Source organism: Oryzias latipes, chromosome 9 (assembly GCF_053564925.1).
Source record: "Oryzias latipes strain Hd-rR chromosome 9, Olatipes_Hd-rR_3.1".
Taxonomy (NCBI): domain Eukaryota; kingdom Metazoa; phylum Chordata; class Actinopteri; order Beloniformes; family Adrianichthyidae; genus Oryzias; species Oryzias latipes.
Window position 1 is genome coordinate 28621563 of NC_136245.1, and position 21068 is coordinate 28642630.

The 21068-nt window shown below is 38.9% G+C and overlaps 2 protein-coding genes, 1 long non-coding RNA gene and 1 other non-coding gene across 7 annotated transcripts; 3 read left to right on the forward strand and 1 right to left on the reverse strand.

The window, feature by feature from the left end:
* Nucleotides 1-545: 545 nt before the first annotated feature.
* LOC144994615 (uncharacterized) lies at nucleotides 546-2018 on the forward strand. Its single transcript, XR_013658202.1, has 3 exons — nucleotides 546-708; nucleotides 1453-1560; nucleotides 1689-2018. It is a non-coding gene; the product is annotated as an uncharacterized LOC144994615 (long non-coding RNA).
* Nucleotides 2019-4357: 2339 nt separating this feature from the next.
* LOC101155773 (uncharacterized) lies at nucleotides 4358-5572 on the forward strand. Its single transcript, XR_013658203.1, has 3 exons — nucleotides 4358-4520; nucleotides 5181-5288; nucleotides 5417-5572. It is a non-coding gene; the product is annotated as an uncharacterized LOC101155773 (transcript).
* Nucleotides 5573-7773: 2201 nt separating this feature from the next.
* Nucleotides 7774-19755, reverse strand: LOC101157703 (myogenesis-regulating glycosidase). 2 transcript variants are annotated; one of them, XM_078953203.1, is made up of 6 exons: nucleotides 19612-19755; nucleotides 15389-15848; nucleotides 12213-12744; nucleotides 9981-10785; nucleotides 9779-9888; nucleotides 7774-8959 (listed from the first exon to the last, which is right to left on the reverse strand). In XM_078953203.1, exons 2-6 carry the CDS (start codon nucleotides 15664-15666, stop codon nucleotides 8600-8602), a joined length of 2085 nt encoding a protein of 694 aa, XP_078809329.1. In that variant the 5' UTR covers nucleotides 15667-15848; nucleotides 19612-19755; the 3' UTR covers nucleotides 7774-8599. The 2 variants fall into 2 exon arrangements, with proteins under 2 accessions (XP_078809329.1, XP_004072328.1); XM_004072280.4 differs by lacking the exon at nucleotides 19612-19755 and adding an exon at nucleotides 16524-16895.
* On the forward strand, nucleotides 16936-20811 carry izumo1 (izumo sperm-oocyte fusion 1). 3 transcript variants are annotated; one of them, XM_020705774.3, is made up of 10 exons: nucleotides 16936-17096; nucleotides 17446-17699; nucleotides 17772-17846; nucleotides 17949-18032; nucleotides 18142-18162; nucleotides 18246-18335; nucleotides 18505-18632; nucleotides 18839-18989; nucleotides 20249-20417; nucleotides 20682-20811. In XM_020705774.3, exons 2-10 carry the CDS (start codon nucleotides 17501-17503, stop codon nucleotides 20740-20742), a joined length of 978 nt encoding a protein of 325 aa, XP_020561433.1. In that variant the 5' UTR covers nucleotides 16936-17096; nucleotides 17446-17500; the 3' UTR covers nucleotides 20743-20811. The 3 variants fall into 3 exon arrangements, with proteins under 3 accessions (XP_020561433.1, XP_020561432.1, XP_078809331.1); XM_020705773.3 differs by having other exon boundaries at nucleotides 20269-20417; XM_078953205.1 differs by having other exon boundaries at nucleotides 18580-18632; nucleotides 20269-20417.
* The last annotated feature ends 257 nt before the right edge of the window (nucleotides 20812-21068 follow it).

Sequence of the window (21068 nt, forward strand, 5' to 3'; positions counted from 1 at the left end):
GGTCCTGGTAAACTGCGAGCATATTGAGAAAACTGTATCTACCGTATTGTTAAAAAGATATGAGATGGACCTGTGTATCAAGTACAAGCTGAGACCTGAGACCGTAATCTTCTAGTCTTCCACAGAATTCTTCTTCTGTCAGTAAATAACCTGGAGCTGGAACAATAACAAAGTCATAAAGAAAACCCGACTGGAAAAACACAAAGGAAAGATCAAATGTCACTTTAGGCAGCTGCTGGGCCAGAGTCTGAACAATCTGTCGAGGAGGAAGAAAACTCTTTTTACTGGCAACGGGTACCTGTGTATCAGTGGAGAACCACAGCTACTACTTATGTACCATGTCCCATTCCCTGTTGCCATCGCAACCTGTCATGTACTATTTGCCCACACCTGTGGGGACATGTTAAGAGTAGTAAACAGTAAACTTAACATGACTTGACGTGACAAATATTTAGTACAAGATGCCAGAGTCATCTCTTGAGGCAGGGGAGGTTACAAAACGTTAAAAGAGAGAAAATATCGCCCCTTCTTAGCCTAGGGCTGGCGCCGGTAACATATAAACCAATTTTCAGGAACCGAAAGCAAACTTGGAAGTGCCCACAAGAGAAGGGGTTGGTTCAAACTGTTGTTCTCCTTGGACTGCGTAACATTAAAAGTTCAATATGATACTTGTTAAACTTCTGATTCTGTCCTTAACTTTGTCAGCAGGTGAGTTTTTGTACTTGTTGTTTTTTTTAGTAGATTTGAATTTTTCAAATGTTTACATGCTTTAATATAATCAAGAGTATTCAAGCCGTAGGGTGCAAGAACAGTTAGATTTATCTGCTGCTTTCTTCTTTTTAGGCTAAAGGGAAAATAAGGCTAATTTATTTTTCCTTCTTTTAAACTGGAGCAGAACTTTTTTCTACATTTGGATTTAAATCCATTTTAGGAACATACTTGTTATATTATATCACAGTTTAAACAAAACAGTGTAAATGTCAACTGTATTAGATTTTTTTTTCTATAATTCTTTTTTCTAAACTTCTGATTCTGTTCTTAACTTTGTCAGCGGGTAAGTTTTTGTACTTTTTAGTAGCTTTAATTTCTATCAAATGTTTACATACTTTCATATAATCAAGAGTTTTAAAGAATTAGGGTGTAAGTTTGATTTGTCTGCTGCTTTCTTCTTTATGGGCTAAAGGGAAAATAATGCTAATTTATTTTGCTTCTTTTAAACTGGAGCAGAATTATTTTCTTCATCTGGATTTAAAGATACAAGATACTTGTATATTATACAGCAGTTTAAACAAAACAGTACCAATTTCAACTCTATTTGTTTTGTTTTTTCTTTTTTACTTCAGAATAATTCTTTACTTCTTACACTTCCGTGAAAGTTTAATAGCTGTGTTATAATTCTAAGCCTTGGTGAGCCTGTGGCTTCTTTTGAACACTTGCTCTGTCTTTGTAAAGCATGTGGATTGAGATGCTACTCATGCACAGCGGCCGACCCCAAATCCTGCATGGACACCAAAGCCTGTGCTGCCCTCTTCAACCGTTGTTTCTCACTCAGAACGGAGGGTAATTTGTAATTTTACTTATCACATGTTGTATATAGCTGCTGAGAAATCAAAGCTCACACACAGATGAAAGTAGAAACATAGACATATTTCTAAGTTATTTCACCAAACAAATGTCCTTGCTTGCAGGCTATGACATCGTCACCAAGGGCTGCCAAACCAGTGCATTGTGTTGGAGCCGTGAAATGCTGTGAAGGGGATCTGTGCAACAGCAGCGCACCACCTGGATCCAGTTCCCTTTTGATCATGCTGACTGCAGCTATGTTCATACTTTTCCTCTGAGAGCCTAAAATTTGAGATTTAAAATGTTTTTCATTGATATTTCAAAAAATTAAAAGAGAAATGGAGACATTTTTCAAGTGACCTATTCAAATGAAAATTAAGTTTTGGTGTTCTTAACATATTCTAGTCGCATGTTTTCATTATGGACAACATAAATAAAAGTATTTAAGATTACAATTGCTTTTCAGAGTAAATTTTATTCAATATGTGATGGATCAAGAGCTGATAAAAACCCCTTGTTTGAAAAAGCTCCCTTTTCTGAAGCAGTAACTGAAATAGGCGGGTGAAAGTGTATCAGCTCACCTTCAATTCTTATGCATCCACCTGCACAGAAATAGATCCCTCAACATCTTGAGTTTACTTGTCTTAGTTGGCATCTGATTCAGAACTGCACAACTGGATAGCTCCAATGTTGCTCACTATTTTTGTTTTGCTGGTAACGGTAGCTTGGGGTTGTAAAGGGCTGTAAGCTAGCGGAAGAGAGTGGAAACAAAGGCATGATGGGATATCAGCAGAGGCTTACTTTCCCATCAACAGACATGCCCACAACTCAGAGGGGAATTTCTGATGAACTCCTGCTGCACTGCATAAACTTTGCCCTAAAAAATTTGATTTTGCCTAAAACTTGCGTAATCATAATTAAAAGATATAATTGGACAGGGACTATAAATGTTTCAGCATAATCATCATCGTCGTCGTGGCTTCATACCGTTTTGGTGTTCTTTACATGTTCTAGTAGCATTTTGACAACATAAATTAAAAAAATTTAAGATTACAATTGCTTCTCAGAGTACGGTATGTTTTATACAAACTGATGGATCAAGAGCTGATAAGAAACCCTTGTTTGAAAAAGCTCTCTTTTGTGAAGCAGTAACTGAAATGGGCTGGTGAAAGTCTACCTGCTCATCTTCAATTCTGATGCATCCACCTGCACAGAAATAGATCCCTCAACGTCTTGAGTTTACTTGTCTTAGTTGGCATCTGATTCAGAACTGCACAACTGGATAGCTCCAATGTTGCTCACTATTTTTGTTTTGCTGGTAACGGTAGCTTGGGGTTGTAAAGGGCTGTAAGCTAGCGGAAGAGAGTGGAAACAAAGGCATGATGGGATATCAGCAGAGGCTTACTTTCCCATCAACAGACATGCCCACAACTCAGAGGGGAATTTCTGATGAACTCCTGCTGCACTGCATAAACTTTGCCCTAAAAAATTTGATTTTGCCTAAAACTTGCGTAATCATAATTAAAAGATATAATTGGACAGGGACTATAAATGTTTCAGCATAATCATCATCGTCGTCGTGGCTTCATACCGTTTTGGTGTTCTTTACATGTTCTAGTAGCATTTTGACAACATAAATTAAATAAATTTAAGATTACAATTGCTTCTCAGAGTACGGTATGTTTTATACAAACTGATGGATCAAGAGCTGATAAGAAACCCTTGTTTGAAAAAGCTCTCTTTTGTGAAGCAGTAACTGAAATGGGCTGGTGAAAGTCTACCTGCTCATCTTCAATTCTGATGCATCCACCTGCAGAGAAATAGATCCATCAACGTCTTGAGTTTACTTGTCTTAGTTGGCATCTGATTCAGAACTGCACAACTGGATAGCTCCAATGTTGCTCACTATTTTTGTTTTGCTGGTAACGGTAGCTTGGGGTTGTAAAGGGCTGTAAGCTAGCGAAAGAGAGTGGAAACAAAGGCATGATGGGATATCAGCAGAGGCTTACTTTCCCATCAACAGACATGCCCACAACTCAGAGGGGAATTTCTGATGAACTCCTGCTGCACTGCATAAACTTTGCCCTAAAAAATTTGATTTTGCCTAAAACTTCCGTAATCATAAATAAAAGATATAATTGGACAGGGACTATAAATGTTTCAGCATAATCATCATCGTCGTCGTGGCTTCATACCAAAGCCTTTAAAAATGGGACCCATGACAGTGAGTGTAAGACAAGATAAGAGAATGCTGAAAAGTATATGCAGGAGGCATATAAATTTGCAGCAGAAAACAGACAGGAAAACTCAGCAAAGGGGAAAAAGTACTACAATCAACATTTAAAAGGCATCCCTTTGCAACCAGGAGATCGAATACTGGTCAGGAACCTCTCAGAACGTGGGGGTCCTGGTAAACTGCGAGCATATTGAGAAAACTGTATCTACCGTATTGTTAAAAAGATATGAGATGGACCTGTGTATCAAGTACAAGCTGAGACCTGAGACCGTAATCTTCTAGTCTTCCACAGAATTCTTCTTTTGTCAGTAAATAACCTGGAACTGGAACAAGAACAAAGTCATAAAGAAAACCTGACTGGACAAACAAAGGAAAGATCAAATGTCACTTTAGGCAGCTGCTGGGCCAGAGTCTGAACAATCTGTCGAGGAGGAAGAAAACTCATTTTACTGGCAACGGGTACCTGTGTATCAGGGGGGAGAACCACCTCTTGAGGCAGGGGAGGTTACAAAACGTTAAAAGAGAGAAAATATCGCCCCTTCTTAGCCTAGGGCTGGCGCCGGTAACATATAAACCAGTTTTCAGGAACCGAAAGCAAACTTGGAAGTGCCCACAAGAGAAGGGGTTTGTTCAAACTGTTGTTCTCCTTGGACTGCTTAACATTAAAAGTTCAATATGATACTTGTTAAACTTCTGATTCTGTCCTTAACTTTGTCAGCAGGTGAGTTTTTGTACTTGTTGTTTTTTTTTAATAGATTTGAATTTTTCAAATGTTTACATGCTTTAATATAATCAAGAGTATTAAAGCCGTAGGGTGCAAGAACAGTTAGATTTATCTTGTGATTTCTTCTTTTTGGGCTAAAGGGAAACAGTTGACATTGACACAGTTTAAACAAAACAGTGTAAATGTCAACTGTATTAGATTTTTTTTTCTATACTTCTTTTTTCTAAACTTCTGATTCTGTTCTTAACTTTGTCAGCAGGTAAGTTTTTGTACTTTTTAGTAGCTTTAAATCTATCAAATGTTAACATGCTTTCATATAATCAAGAGTTTTAAAGAATTAGGGTGTAAGTTTGATTTGTCTGCTGCTTTCTTCTTTATGGGCTAAAGGGAAAATAATGCTAATTTATTTTTGCTTCTTTTAAAGTGGAGCAGAATTATTTTCTTCATCTGGATTTAAAGATACAAGATACTTGTACATTATACAGCAGTTTAAAGAAAACAGTATCAATTTCAACTCTATTTGTTTTGTTTTTTCTTTTTTACTTCAGAATAATTCTTTACTTCTTACACATCCGTGAAAGTTTAATAGCTGTGTTATAATTCTAAGCCTTGGTGAGCCTGTGGCTTCTTTTGAACACTTGCTCTGTCTTTGTAAAGCATGTGGATTGAGATGCTACTCATGCACAGCGGCCGACCCCAAATCCTGCATGGACACCAAAGCCTGTGCTGCCGTCTTCAACCGTTGTTTCTCACTCAGAACGGAGGGTAAGTTGTAATTTTAATTATCACAGGGTGTTTATAGTTGCTGAGAAATCAAAGCTCACAGACAGAAGAAAGTAGAAACATAGAGATATTTCTAAGTTATTTCACCAAACAAATGTCCTTGCTTGCAGGCTATGACATCGTCACCAAGGGCTGCCAAACCAGTGCATTGTGTGTTGGAGCCGTGAAATGCTGTGAAGGGGATCTGTGCAACAGCAGCACACCACCTGGATCCAATTCCCTTTTGATCATGCTGACTGCAGCTATGTTCATACTTTTCCTCTGAGAGCCTAAAATTTGAGATTTAAAATGTTTTTCATTGATATTTCAAAAAATTAAAAGAGAAATGGTGACATTTTTCAAGTGACCCATTCAAATGAAAATTAAGTTTTGGTGTTCTTAACATATTCTAGTCGCTTTTTTTCATAATGGACAACATAAATAAAAGATTACAATTGCTTTTCAGAGTATATTTTATTCAAACTGTGAAGGATCAAAAGCTGATAAAGAAGTGTTCACTTATTATCAGTTTGGTCAACCTTCTAATCAGTCATAGATGTCTACAGTAAACATGATGCTTACTTAAATATAGAAAAAACCTCCAAAACAATGTATGGAATGGTATTACACTGCCAAAGATTAAATAAAAAAGCCAAATCTTGAGTAGTAGCACAAATTGAAATTTCTGGTTAGAAATCATCTTCCTCTCCTTTCTGTCTTTTCCCTTTAAAATGTGATTGCATTAATATAAAGTTGAGCCTCTAACACCAAAGAGCTTTTTTAAAAATATCAAGTTAAATCAAATTTTATTTACAGGAGCGCTTATCAATCCAGATTGATTCAGAGCGTTGTACATTAAAGCAACTGACAAAACTCCATGAAACATGAAAAACACTAAAAACAAACCCATTTTTATACACTTGTCATCACAAATCAGTCCCCACATGCCAGCACACGCTTAGGTTCACCAACCTCAACACTCAACCCAAACCCAAAATAAAATGGTTTTTTTGTGTGACTTGGCTCTGCCTTGAGGACATTTATTTGACGGGAATCCACTGACTCCAGGGCCAGGCCTGACCACGGGAGGGATCTTCAGCTGTTGGGCTACAGTGTGAGACCCCAGCCGGCAGTAACACCTGTCCAACACTAGAGGTTTTCAACCCCAATTTGTTTGCTCAGCTGCTGAACCGACAAATTACTTATTTTTTTTAAAATAACTTAATTTAACAAACAACATGTATTGTGGCTGTTGTGTGAAAAAAATGTGTAGTCAGTAAATGTGTATATGTAGCTCAACATAGTGAATTTCTTTTGTGACAAAACAAAATTTCAAGCTTCCACAAAGGTGTTTTTGTGTTTACTTAAGTGCGGTGGGTAGATTTGATTTGTCTTTGGACTGTGGGAGGAAGTCAGAGTGATCGGAGAAGTTAAGGCCATTATGCTTGACCTTTTTAACATTTGTTTCTATCCACCCTTCCCTCTCTACAAATGTCTGCAAGCCCTTTGTGGGATATGAAGATTGTACTACAGTAATAAGTTCCAGCATCCCCAGAAAGACAGTTTACTTTCCCTCTTGGTAAGAACATAATTCTTTATCATACAGCTGAAGGTTTCTGTCATTCTTCTGGAACAGAGGAGATTATTTCTACATGCAGTTCTAGTATATATTATGTGCTTGTAAAATGCAAATAAATGAAGATGAAAAGTTTGACTGTGATCCTGAAACAAATGAAGGAAAATGTCTGAGATCAACTTGGAGTTTTTTTTCCACACAGGGATTCATCTTTTAAGTTACATTCCCAGAAACCTCACCCATTAGCTGTTAAAAGCTTCAGAACACGACTCCCAACATGACTTTTACACTGATGGCATTATGGTGAAATAAACAGCATAATTAACTATTTTGTGAATAATTCTATTTCAGTTGATCTCAATCTTAGATTCTTCTGGGACCAGTAAATATGCTGGCATTAAATATATGTCAGTATAACTGAATGTGTTTGTTTGCAAAAGTTGTATTCATCCTTTTTTTTCCAAAGAAATTCAGCAAGTCCTGCTTGAAACTTTTTAGAGCTTTATTATGCTTGTGCTTAATTATTGTTTTGTGACTGTGAAAGATATTGCAGCTACTAATTTTTACTGATGTCAACTTAGACTCTATATCTTCTTTTTATAAATTTCCTGGAAACATAATTGAGCTTTAACTCAGTTATGCTGTTTAAAAGAACATCTACAAAATGTTTCATCCATTCATATTCTAAAGCTTTCTAGTCCCGTTCAGAGTCACAGGGTCGTTGGAGCCTTCCCAGCTACTATTTGGTGAGGGCGGGGTACACCTTGCCGGGCCACATAGAGACATACAACCGGAACTTAAACAGAAAATTGACTTCTTAGGTTCTTCTATTATCAGACAGGGTTGTGTTTTTTCACAGATCTAGAGGTATTTTAAAAAAAATATTTTAGCAAACTCTTCAGATAAGCAGTCTTGTGCTTCATTCTCCTTTATTCTCATGTCAGCAGTCACAGTGCAGGAACATTCAAACTCATGCGCTCTGTAAATCATAACGTAGGAGAGGAAGTTTAGATTCATGAGGCGCACACTTCTTTGTTCATTCAAGACAAAAAAAATGAGGCAAAAAACATTCACAATGCAGCTGTGGAGGGCACACTAATGTATGACATTTTCACAGAAATATAAGTAGTGGTTCAATACATATTTACTTGTGCATAAAAATAATTTAAAATATTTATTTTTTCTGCCCTGAGCAATGCATTTTAACTTCAGCAGATGACAGACAGACAGACTGTTTACTTTGGCACTGACATAGAAAGATGGCACAGCAGGTCGACAATCATTGCATGAAAAATATTAGCAGCTATTTGTGCTCAGAACGCTGCTAAACACATGACCAAACATCCGTGCATTATTGTCGTTATTAAACTGAAATTCTAGCATAAGTAAAGTGCAGTTGAATGGTGCATTACTTCCATGGATTTGCCAGCTCAGTGCAGAAAACGCCAGAATGATGCTGATGTTCAGCTGTGTTTATCCAAATCTGTGCATATTTATTACTGGAGAGTCCCCAACCCCATTGGATTATGAGATTAATGTTATGGCACAGACATGTAATCCACCTGGACTGGAAAGATTAATTACTTCAGGCTCACAGAACACCTGACAGCCTAAAACTACAGAATTAAGGTGCCTCGTAAGGAGAAAGACAGCCTTGGTGATACAATCAGGGATCGGTTTTCCTTTTGGCTCTGAAAGGCACACGAGGATGAAAATTATTTGAAGGATGTAAAAGCAATCAGGTGTCGATCAAAGGAACCCATGTAAAGTAAGCAATTTCATTCAGATCCACAGGGTAATCAGTGAGGTACACAGGAGTTTTGTCAAAATGTTCCCCCTTGTAGCTTCTCCATTGTCCTGCAGGTAGATAGATATCTCTCTCTTGTTTTCCCGGTTCCAACACAGGAGCCACCATCAGGTCATCTCCGATCATAAACTGAGAGTCGATCTTATAGGCCACCTCGTCATCGTTAGCGATCCACCACAGCGGCCGTATGATCGGGTCTCCGGTTTTAAGGACTTCATTTGCCAGTTCTAAGACCCTCGGGGTCACCAGAGTTTCATGAAGTTCTGTGAACTTCTGGGCAATTTCCACCACCTACAGATGAGGGAGCACAAATTCTGTGTTGGCACAAACCCATCAACTATGGTTTAAATCACCAGGTGATGGAATCAGCAAAGTCTCATCCATTGCTGTTCAAAACACAACATCCATCACAGAAGCAAACCTTTCAAATGTTTTTCTTTACTGCACTCTGGTGGACATAACAAAAATGGACAATATCCACGTACAAATGAAGATTGTTTCTAAAGTTGAAATATTCTTCAAAAAATTTCTGTCTAATTGATGTTTCCTTCTAAATTTATTTAATGATTTATTTACTTACATTTTTCTGCTACACATCCTTGTTTACAGCACCTGAGCTCTATTCAGTAGTATGCAAAAGTGTTTTAGGCGCTAAAAAAATGTGTGTGCAGTATATTTAAAGTTAAAGTCTAATCACAGACAGACCCATGGTTCTTCATGCAATCAAATTACCGTATACCAAAAACCCAAAGGCGCATGCATTGTTAGATAGTACATGTCAAGACTAAAAGGCAAACTAAGATCCAGTGTGTTTGACCTCACTCCAGTGAGAATCCAAGCTGAACCAAATTTAAAGTAATGCCTAAATCTAAAATCTCTATAACTAAAGATTTGTCAGGACAACACCAAAAATTCAAAGCAGCTTAAAGAAACCAGTTGATTCATCAGAGTGGGTCGTTAAGGAGGTCAAGAAACCACTGTGCACGGAAGTGGATCCACTTCAGATTTGACAATTTCAAAAATGTTCAATTTTAAAAAAGGCAATTCAATTCAATTTTTCTTTTTTTTTCTTTTTCTTGTCCCTACTTCTATCCGTTTTACAGAACCCACCTCTTTGTCGTAGGCCCACGGTGGAATAGAGAACTGCATGACGGGCATAAAAGCAGACAACTCCAACCACCTGATGTACAGCTCTCTGTCTGGAAGAGCATCTTTTCCCTCTAAAGTAAAGGAAATATGTTGAAAAACAGACATTAGACCAACATGTACCTGCACAAAGACAAAAGTGAGAGTATGTGTCAGTCTGGCCTACCTGCAGTGCGGTTGGGATATGCATTCCCACCTATCATATCGGGTAAGACAAACTGGTAACCCAGAATGCTGATGGTAAGAACCGTGGGGATGATGGACTTGAGCCCGAGCTCATAACCCCACACTGAGTCTCTGTCAATGATCCTGTAGAAGCAAGAGACGTTTTGACTCTGGTATCCCACTCGCAGCTCAGCACGGTCGCTGAACGGCAGAGCCATCTCTGCATAGTGCCGGGTGAAGGAGGAGGGGTCGGACAGCGGCATCAGGGTGCTGAAATGTCGCGGGAGGTAGCTGGTCTCTCCGGCATCAAACTTAAAGGAAGCCACTTGGTAGCGAGCTTTGAGCGTGCTCAGGTGTGAGGAAAACCACTCTCTGGCCTCTGGGTTGGTAAAGTCCAAGATGCCTCCGACTCCGTTCCACCAGCGAACCAGAGCAGGCAGCTCACCGCTGGGCTCCCGGACAAACAGGCCTTTCTCCACCGCCACACCAAAATTGATGGAGTCGTAGTTGATGAAAGGATGTGTCCACAGTGTCACTTTAAACTGCTTTTTTCTGAGTTTTTCGAACATGCCGCTGGCATTTGGGAACTTCTGCGGGTCAAAGTCAAACTCTCCATAGTCAGAGGTGTAGCGGTCATCCAGCTCCAGATGGGAGCAGTTGAAGCCGTGCTTGGTGATGTCAGTGGCATAGCGCAGCAGCTTCTCCTGACTTACAGCCGTCTTGTAAAGAGCCCATGTGGACCACACTGGCTTTGCAAAAACCTCAGAAGAAGGGACTTTAATGGGTTTAGGGAAGTACCGCCGTACCTGTGTGACACACGTAAAGAGAACCCAGTGAAAAACACAACATGTCTGCAATAGCCTTAGTCCCATGCCCCTGTACTGGAATGAACCAGCTTTTAGCTTCGGTTTACTTCATTTAACATAAGCAATTTAAAGATAAAAGCAACAACAACCATGCACTACTGTTGAAAGTATTTTGAAACCAATGCAAAAGAAAGTCATATAGAGGAGCGGCTGCATCTTAAAGGGAGAGCAAGTGTGTCTTGCAGTTCCCTTGAGAATCGTACGGCCACCTCAAGATACGTCACAGAAAATGGAATGTGTGATTGTCATGCGTGTGATACATCTATTGTGAAGTATAAGGCAATTGTAAGTTGCATGCACTTATTATATTTTACAGTTCTGATGAGCCTGACGTCTGCATCACAGCTGGTTCCCGTTTCCCTGAAACCCATAACCTTCTTCAAGCAGATCATTAACTCAGTTTTTTGTTATGACTGAAAAAAGAAGAACATATTTAGCCTGTCATTCCAGGTGTCACACCTTCCTGCATTACATTTACTCAGCTTTTTGACCGTTTTTTACATGAAACAACCTTAAGTTAATCTGTTGGGTTGAGTTTGGAGCCATGTTTACTCAATCTAACTATTTTCCCTCTTCCTGTTAGGCTAACTAGCATTTTTCATCATATGAATCCTCTCCAAATCCCCCATGATGTTTATTTTCTATTATTTTTTTGTTTTTTAACTGAACAATCTTTCCTCCTTGGTGTCAGTCAGCAGATCCCCCAAAATGCCCTGATGTTTAATCAGGATTAGGCCTGCACAATAAATCGCAAATTTATCGTTATGGCGATATCAAGCATATAGCAATAATCAGCAAAAACTGCAATTAATGATGACCTTAAATGTGCTAAAACAATCTTATGGCAGCTTGAAGTATTTAATGAATCAAATAAATCCCTTTATGCATTTGACCAATCGGATGGACGCCTTTTATGTTAGATGTTTGCCTCCTATGTTGACGAGGGTCATTTGGAGTGTTTTTAAGTTGTGCAAACTCCTTTTTAAATAAAACTGTTGATGGAAATGGTAATTATGTTTTTGGTTGTTTTGCTGTTTGTTCATGTATCGCAAGTTATATCGTCATCGCAATATTGATCACTAATATTGCCAATCGCGAGTTTTCCTCATATCGTGCAGCCGTAATCAGCATGATGGCCCTTTTTCTAACCTTAACCTCAAAACACAGCTAATTAAAAAGCGTGCCAAATGGACAAGTGTTGAATAGGAGGATCTGAAAAATTATTTTCCATGACAGCTTTATTATCTGTATTTCATCTGCCAAACTAAAAAAAAAAAATATAAACTAAGAGATACTAGATTAGCTCAGGAAGTTCCATCTGTTTAACATCATCATAGGTGTTGCTAAAAATCCATGACGACACTCACCATATATTTGTGAATGGAGGCAACATTGGCCCCCACACAAACTCTGTAGCTGAGCTCAGGAAAGGCCCTCTGTCCTGCTGCTGGTCTGAAGGGAGAGTTCTGGTAGCGCGCCTCAAACCTGAGCGTTCTGTCCTTCTCTGACCAACCCAAATGAAACGGTACCGAATCGTTAATCTTGATCGCGGTTGCATTTGACGACAGCCAGTACCGCTCTAGTATTCCCCCAAAAGCTTTTCGGTTGGAATAGACATCACTGGTGACGAAGGGCTGTGGGTCCTGTTCCCCTTGGATCTTTATGGGCCAGTGTTGCTCTGCGGTTTCTGCCCCTCCATACCAGTGGGAACCGTTGTATGCCATGGCGTGTTCAATTGAGTGATTATTTTGCAGCTCCTCCCAGCGAACCCGGTAACACATCACAGTGTCTTTTGATCGGACCGTCTCGATAAAGAAGTTCAGGTTTCCTGAGTATGAGCGAGTGCAGCTGAGAATATTTTTCTCCTTAGAGCAGGAGTCCAGATCCAGATTGTCAGATCTGGAACAAAGTGTGGAAAGACAAGTTAGGGCCAAGCTCAACACAAATGGCCCAGTGTCAATGCTTCAGACCTCGAGGGTCGGCCTCCTGCTGGTTTTCCAGAAAGCCTGCCTCTTACCTGGATACCTGGATCAGGTGTGTTTAGCCAATAAGGAGCTTCAATGGCAGGTTGGTTGGAAAACATGTTGGACACCGACCCTCAAAGCCTGAATTCTGACACCCCAGCTTTAGACTTTTCTAACAATGGAAACTCATTTACGACAAAGAACGTTTCAGCCTCCAACCAGGGGCTCTTTTTCTGCTCAAGCGCTGACTATTTCTGTCCGTTGGAGCTGTGTGGGTCATTACTGAATCTGCCTCCCCTTAGGGTGCAAGCACGTGTCTGTCTCATCTGGTTTTCCATCAGCAAATACAGACAGGCATCTTGTTATATGGGTCAGCACGCAAAGAGGAACAGCTGTGTTCAGGAAAAGTTATCTCAGTGCAGCTGGCTCGCACAAAGAGCTTTGTTTTCACTGCAGCAAAATGAGATTCTTAATCTGGATTACAGAAGGTAATACAGTTCTAATCCCCATTTAATGTTATTTGCTTAAAAGTAAGAATTAGGTCTTTATAACTGCAGTGCAGATTTGTAATAAACTATCTTTAGATATTTTATAAATTGTAGGATCTCCAAACAAAAGTTAAAAATATATATATTTCTATACTATAGCAGCTGAAAGGAAAAAAAACTAAATGCATCCTTCAAATGCATTTTCTTGTACTTTTATGTAAAGTTTTCAAACTGGAAATCTAACTTATAACGTACACGAGTCTATGAACAGCTGACATGTTACCAAAGGAATCTTCTGACACAGGAAGTTTCAATGACACAAAAGAGGAAATTGCATTTATAAGATTAGAAAAAAAAGAAAGAAACATTGCCAAGATCCCTGCATGCTTTTGCCTTTTATTTAACCTAGAATTCTAAGTATAAAAATAGTAAGTCTTTTGTTTGTTTTTATGAACAAAACATTTGCATTTGGCATCCGGAGAAAACATAAAAACAAACAAAAGACTTACTACCATATCTAGAAAAAAAACTCAAGATTTTATTCATTAATACCTAATTTAACGGCTCACAATATAGATTTGTGTACGGTATTTTTCAGAATGTAAATCGCAGTTTTTTGCATGGCTTTACCATTGGTGAAACCTACGACGGAGTTTTAGGGCCACCCAAAATAAATAAATAAATAAATAAATAAATAAAATTATGAGATTTTAAGTCGTAGATTTACGAGAAAAAAACTCGTAAATTTACGAGTTTAAAGTCGAAGTGAGCATACAGTGCAGCAGCAGAGCAGACCGACTAAACTCAATTAAACAGGTGAGCTGAATGTTTATTGATAATGGAAGCTCATTTGTTTGATTTACGATTTATTAATGTTTTATTCATTGATTGTTAGTTTGCAGGATCTTTGTAGCCCGATGAAGCCATCGGTCTCCCTGCAGCTGTCCACCTGAATCCTTTCTTCATCCACCAAAGACAAGATCTCCACGTTTGTCTGACGCTTCCGTCTGAGGAGGAGCACTTTTTGGCATTTTCAGCGTTCAAATGCTAATATAACAGACTATTTTCATTCATCTTTACTGTTTTATGTTGAAACGGGACGTTTTATCTGGAGGAGTGGGCGCATGGAACACTGTTTACTTCCACATTGGTGTTCGGATGACAGGTTCATGACGTAAGGTGACAAATGAACATCAGGTTATGTGAATGAAAAGGAGAATAAAGGCTGCAGCGGTCCTCTACACCCAAACGTGTCTCTGAGCTCCTTATTTTACATATGAAACTCCGCTTTACTGACACCGAACTCCGGAGAGCCGGCTCCACTGAAAATAATCTGATTTTGAGTCGCCAATCTCTGTTTTCTTTAAACCTATCCGGAAGCTTCACAAAAGGCACCACATATTTCCTTTTCAACCGAGGCTCTGATAAACGGAAAACTTTGGTATTTTTTCCTCGTTAATCTATCACTTTTTTTTAAGTCGTAAATTTACGAGATAAAAACTCGTAAATCTACGAGAAAAAAAACTCGTAAATTCATGAGATTTACAACTTAAAAGTCGTAATTTAAAAAAAGTTTCTCTTTTGTAAACTGGCCCTAAAACTCTGTCGTAGCAACCTGTGTGTGATTTAAAATAATAATAAATAGGTTAATGTGTTTGTGATTTCCTCACTAAAAACCACTAGAGGGCACCGTGGGTGCGTGTATCAGTTTTTGTTCCAAAGCAACACAGAAGATGCAGAATTCAATAAATTTAGTGATTTAAAGTGACTTAAAGAGCTTAGTTGACTAGTTAGCATGTTCTTTAGGTTATGGTTATCTTAAAAATTGCTCAGTTGCTGCAATAATATACTAAACACACAATTTCTCCTGTTTCATGTTCAATTTGGTTACAGTCGTGAATTGTGCATTTAATCAGTGTATTTTTGTTATCTATTCCTCTATTAAATTTCTCCCAAAAGTGCAACTTATACATGATTTCTTCTTTATTATGCATTTTTTGGCGTCTGCAACTTACAGTACGAAAAATACGATAATTGATCTTATAGAAAAATCTGCAGATTTATCAACAATAACAACCTCATCAAACCCACCTGAAGGTCATGGTGAAGATAACGGTCCCTCCCTGGTTGTGTATGACAAAGCCATCTTTTCTCAGGTCAAGCGACTCGTTCTTCAGCAGCTGTGCTTTGCGTAGAGACATGTAGTAGTAGCACCATGCGATCACAGCAGCTAGGCCTAGCACACAGCCTAGAACACCAGATATGACCAATGGCCGCCTTTCACTGGAGCGCTTTTTCTTAAACGGCGAGCCGTGGGATCCTTCTGTGAAATGCTGCTCTACAGGCGTACCGGGGACAATCTGATACATGCTGAAGAATAGCAGGGAAGTCTGGGGAGGTTTTGGCACAAGAGGAGCAGTACGCTTCCTGTCTAACAGAACCTAAACACAAAAATTAAAAATAAATCCATACGCTGGCACCAGTGACGTTGGAGGGAGTGTTTAAATGCAAATCTTTGACATGTTTTCTTGTGGGAGGATAGGGCCCCAACCTGTAAGAGAAAACAGATATTATTAATATTAGGGGATTTTTTTTTTTTGTAATTTATTTTTTTGTTATAGTCCATTTGCTTCAGGCACAAGAGGGAGATGGGTCACCTTTTGCACCAGAGGAATGTTTTCTTGTTTTCACAGTAAATACTGTAGTTATTTTAGGGCTTTTTCATTGCTGCATGTGATAATCTAGGAAAAAACTGAAGATTTGAAGCAGAATGACTTTTTTGCTGTGTGGAAATATTTTATTTATCATCACTCCACCTTCCAAAGACCCTAGAATTGAGTGCTTTGTGTGTGTTTGTGTGTCAGGGTTTGTTGGCACACAGGGTTCAAACACACAACCACACCTTTTGTCTATATTTGTAACAAACTCCAAAACACGAGCCGGATAAAGGGTGCTATGACAAACATGGCACATAAAACACGTGTAAAGTTTCCACGTAACCACATTTTCCAGCATCAACGCAGTGCCACCAGCCGAGAGTGCTGTGCGTTTGTGTGAGTCGTCGTGGAAATCTGGGTTTAGGTTCAACAACCCCTTCATGACCGCGTCATGACGTTCACAATACACAGACGTTTTAGCTGTCGATCTTAACGGAGCGCACAAAAGGTGCTAATCGTCCCGGATTTGTTTTTCAGTCTCAAAAATTTTTTAAAGAACATTTTAGTACCTTATATTTCCTTTAGAGTTGCTGAGGTCAAGGCGTGCCAGTACACCACACAGCTGCGAGTGCGACTTTCCACTGCGCAGCTGCGCAAACTTTTACGACCAGAGCGGATTCGTCCATTTTACCCCTGCAGGGGGTTCTGGGAAATGTAGTTAAAATATTGCTACCAAAAAATGTGAACATATATTACACGGCAATAACAAAACAAATGAGCAAAAGTTAGTTATAGATAATTTTACATTAGGAATTACATCATATTGGCTTATTTTTTGTCTTTTTTTCAGACGAAATTAACCTTGAACAGCTTTTAAATGAATTTGCTTTTTTCAGGTTTTTGCTATGGCAATAGTTGCCAGTGGAGACGACTTCAATATCAATATTTCCAAAATGCCCTTGTTTTGATATAAATTTAAAATTATTTTCAGAATTGTAACTGCTAATCCATAATCTAGTATTAATTCAAAACATAAACAAAACAAAAAACACTTAAATACACACAAAAATTTTTTTTATTTTTTTTTAAATATCCTGAAGTGCACTGTGTGGTAAATTCATCAAGCACAGCCGCAAACAGAGGTAAGAACAAGTAGAGCTTTTAAAATGAAATGTTCTGCCACTGGGTGACAGCAATAAGCTAACTTGCATGTGGACTGTGTCCCAATAACATAAATTTATGTTTGACAAACAGATATTATAGTGTATTTTCTGTTTCCTGTTAAACTACTAATCTAGTTCTACTACAAAAGATAAACCACAAAATGTCTGTTTTTTTCCACGTTTTTATTTACAACATGCTTAATCTTTCTTCTATGTACATCAAAACCATATTTGCTATACAGTTTTATAACTTTACACTATAGTATCAGTATAGGTAGCAATGCTCTGTAAGGTTATCAGGTCGACTGTATTGTCAAATAATTTTCAGAGGAAATCATCAGAACCCAGAGTGACTCATCACGGCGGTGGAAAGCAGAGCAGAGATGTTGCTGATGCTGGTCTACCTGCTCTGCTTTATCCCTGCTGCTGAGACCTGTCTGCAATGTGAGCGCATCATCAGGTTCCTTCATGAAGACTTCATCCTCTCGACTGCAATAAAATATCAGATAGAGCTGAATATGATTTGTGACCACGCATATCAGAACTACAAGCAAACAAGTCGTCAAAGAAAGGGTGTCATTGGTAAGATCAAGGGGAGCTTTTTATATTTTGACAGTCTCATAATATTTTACCACTAAAATGTGTTTTTCTTAGATCCCACTACTCTGTATAGAGCAAGAACTGAGTACCAAAGTGAATTTAACCGCTTCTGGAACATAAATAAAAGTGGTGAGAACTTGAAAATGTTGATTTTACAACAACAGTGGTGTAACATTTACAAGAACTTTACAAATTGAAGTACCTTATAAACAAATCATCTCCTTTCTGAAGGGTTGATAACTTCTAAAACCATTCAGATCCTGGAGAAAGGCAATAGGATCTTGGAGAAACACTTGGACACGTTCATCCGTGATGGTAATCAACATGAGTCACAGTGCATTCTCTGCTCAGTGATAAGTAAAGAGTACTTTGGTAGGTCAGTGTTGTGAATTAGTTTCACATCATTTATCCATTTCTTTCCCAGGACTCTGCCCCAACAAGTGTGGTAAGTTCATTCAGTTTGATCCTATCATGTGTGCAAACACTGTCGACTATGTGTGAATGATTACATTTGTGCTTGCTTTTCAGGATTTCTTAATAGAAGAGTAATTGACTGCCTAACCTGCAAATTCAAGATGTACATCTGCCCCTCTCCATCCGGTCAGCACAACTGTGGTGGTGAGTTTTAGTATGACCTGTTTTCTAAACATATCACATGTGAAGAAAAGTGTTCTTAACCAAAGCGCAGCCACATGCTCACATGAACGTCAAATGAAAAAAGGGATTATTTGAGTAATCCAAATGCAAAGGCAAGATCTCTTGGTTCTTAATCTTGCCTGTTTTCCAGAAAACCCAGTGCGAGCTGAAGAGGGAGGCCAGGTGGTGTTGAACTGTTACCAACCATGGCATTTACTTATTTCAGGAAAACCAGAATACTACTACTCCTGGGCCCCAGGAGTGCCAAGAACTAAAAAGGTCTCCCGATGTTGCTCATAGCAACAAAAAAAAGCATGATTTGATCTACTGTAGCAGAAACAAGTCATTTTTTACATTGTTTTTATGACCTTGAAAGGCAAACATGGCATCATTTACCATTTTTGGCTGTACAGTACTCGCCCAATGTATTTATAGCTTTCACACCCAGTCATCTGTTTTTGTCTCTTCCCGAATTCTATAACCAGCTGAATGAAAGTGACTTTGTGCCCTTGGTGGTGACGCATGAATCCTCTGTGGTCTTAAATCAGCTACATCTGGATGAAGAGGGAACTTATCGCTGCTCCCTGCAGGAGGAAAACAAAACCATCTTTTACCAAGTTACCTTCCTCCTTACAGGTACAACAAACCTTCAGAGATATGTCTAAGGCTACGTTCACACTGCCGGCTGAAACGACCCAATTCCGATTTTTTTGCCCCATGCGACCCAATTCCGATTTTTTCATGACAGTCTAAATGGTCTCTGGAACAAAAAAATAATCTATTTACTATTTACCTTGCTCCTTTAGAGGAACGGGTTGCTAAAATTAAACTTGTTCAAACAGCCAAACTTAGATGAATAAAAAAGAAAGGAATGTAGTGGAACTGGTTCTGTTGCTATTGTTAGGGGATGCCTACACCAAGACTGACAAGAGAAGACTTGATTCTACTCTCACTGGCCTCTTTATTAGGTACACCCATCCAACTGCTTGTTAATGCAAATTTCTAATCCAATTTCTTCCAGCAGGACAAGGCGCCTTGTCATAAAGCTGGAATCATCTTAGACCGGTTTCTTGAACATGACAATAAGTTCACTGGCGCCAAATGGCCTCCGCAGTCACCAGATCTAAACCCAATAGATCATCTTTGGGATGTGGTGGAACAGACAATTGGCATCATGGATGTGCAGTTGACAAATCTACAGCAATCGTGTGATGCTATCTTATCAATATGGCCCAAATCTAAGGAATGTTTCCAGTACCTTGTTGAATCTTTTCCAGCAAGGATTAAGGCGGTTCTGAAGACAAAAGGGCGTCCAACCCTGTACTAGTATGGTGTACCTAATAAAGTGGCTGGTGAGAGTCCAGCAGAGGTGTCAGAAGCCTCGAGGCCTAACAGGTTTTCCAGCCAACCTGCTATTGAAGCTCCTTATTGGCTAAACACACCTGATCCAGGTAATCAGCAGCAGATAAGGGAAGAGTTTCTGTATACCAGCAGGAGGCCGGCCCTCGAGGCATAGAGTTTGACACCCCTAACGTACAGAAAAGTACATTAAGGCAGGGGAAAATTCTCTTTTTAAAGCGATCAATGGGGGGACGCTTTACTGTGAAAGAGAAAATACAAAAACACTATTTATAGTTTAATAAAAGGGAAACTCCATCAAGGAATAATTTTTTTAATTGTTTTTCTAAAAAACTTATTTCTGCTTTCTTGACTGTTTTTTTCTTTTGACACCTCCTTAACTGTTTTTGTTATACTTTGCACAAAGGTCAACGTTTTATTAAATTTAGGAACAATCCACCAAAGTAACTTATTTCAAGCTAAAGTCTGTAAAATCACAGTGTTTATTGAAACAGTTATTTATCATTGAATCTCCTTGATCCTTTCTTTTTATACAGTTGCTCCTTTGCCTTGCCAGACTCTCAGATCTTTTGTCACCCTGCCCTCCCTACCATATGGAGACAGCGACTCACCCTTTCGGCCCACAGAGGCCCGGCTGCTGCCAGTCATCGCCATGGTTGCTGCTCTGAGTCTGATCGTGAGCGTAGGCCTCATAGTTGTTTTAGGGTGAGACTGAGTGGGGGTAGGGGAAAAAAGTGGGGTGTGATGTCTACAGGAAGACTGGAGGTGTAAGAAGTGATGCAGAGCAGACTCAATGATGCAAGACAGTGAACCATGTGTTATATTTTTTTAATTTAATGGACTGGTTGAACGCAAATTTGTTTGATCAGTTTCAAGATATTTAAATTTATGCACACAGAAAGGCGAGCAAGAGGAAGTCATGGTTGGGTTATTTTAGCACATTTATTGTTTGTGTTTTTTTTTATATAGATTAATGATAACGCAGAAGAGAGAAGAAGTCAACAGTCTAAGAAGAAGAGGAGGAATATGAAGGAAAATACAGACAGCACTGCATGACAACTATATCACCTACAGTAAAAAATATTCCCTAATGACTAAAGAGTTTTCTCACAGTTTTTTCACTTCCGGTTGCACATATTGCTCTCTGGTAAAAATGAGTTTCCCTGCACGAGATGTTCTCGGAATTACAAGGAAGTGAACTCCGTCAGAGAAGTTAATTAGACTTCAGGAGTTGATAAGTTTTGTCAAAGTTAAAGTTGACTTTTGCCCCGCGAGAGGGACTAAAACGTCTCACTCAAGACAAAAAATAAAACCTGTAGTCCACTTGAAACATTGCCTTGCTTCTGAACAAAGACA

What these genes read in the sequence shown, in the direction of transcription:
- LOC101157703 (XM_078953203.1), bottom strand. Translation starts at nt 15,666, where the DNA reads ATGTATCAGATTGTCCCCGGTACGCCTGTAGAGCAGCATTTCACAGAA. An exon ending in CCTCCATTCACAAATATATG is followed by an intron (nt 10,786 to 12,212) that starts GTGAGTGTCGTC and finishes TGTGTCACACAG; the next exon opens with GTACGGCGGTACTTCCCTAA. An exon ending in CGTGGGCCTACGACAAAGAG is followed by an intron (nt 8,960 to 9,778) that starts GTGGGTTCTGTA and finishes CCTCATCTGTAG; the next exon opens with GTGGTGGAAATTGCCCAGAA.
- izumo1 (XM_020705773.3), top strand. Translation starts at nt 17,501, where the DNA reads ATGTTGCTGATGCTGGTCTACCTGCTCTGCTTTATCCCTGCTGCTGAG. An exon ending in ACTCTGCCCCAACAAGTGTG is followed by an intron (nt 18,163 to 18,245) that starts GTAAGTTCATTC and finishes CTTGCTTTTCAG; the next exon opens with GATTTCTTAATAGAAGAGTA. An exon ending in AGTTACCTTCCTCCTTACAG is followed by an intron (nt 18,990 to 20,268) that starts GTACAACAAACC and finishes TTGCCTTGCCAG; the next exon opens with ACTCTCAGATCTTTTGTCAC.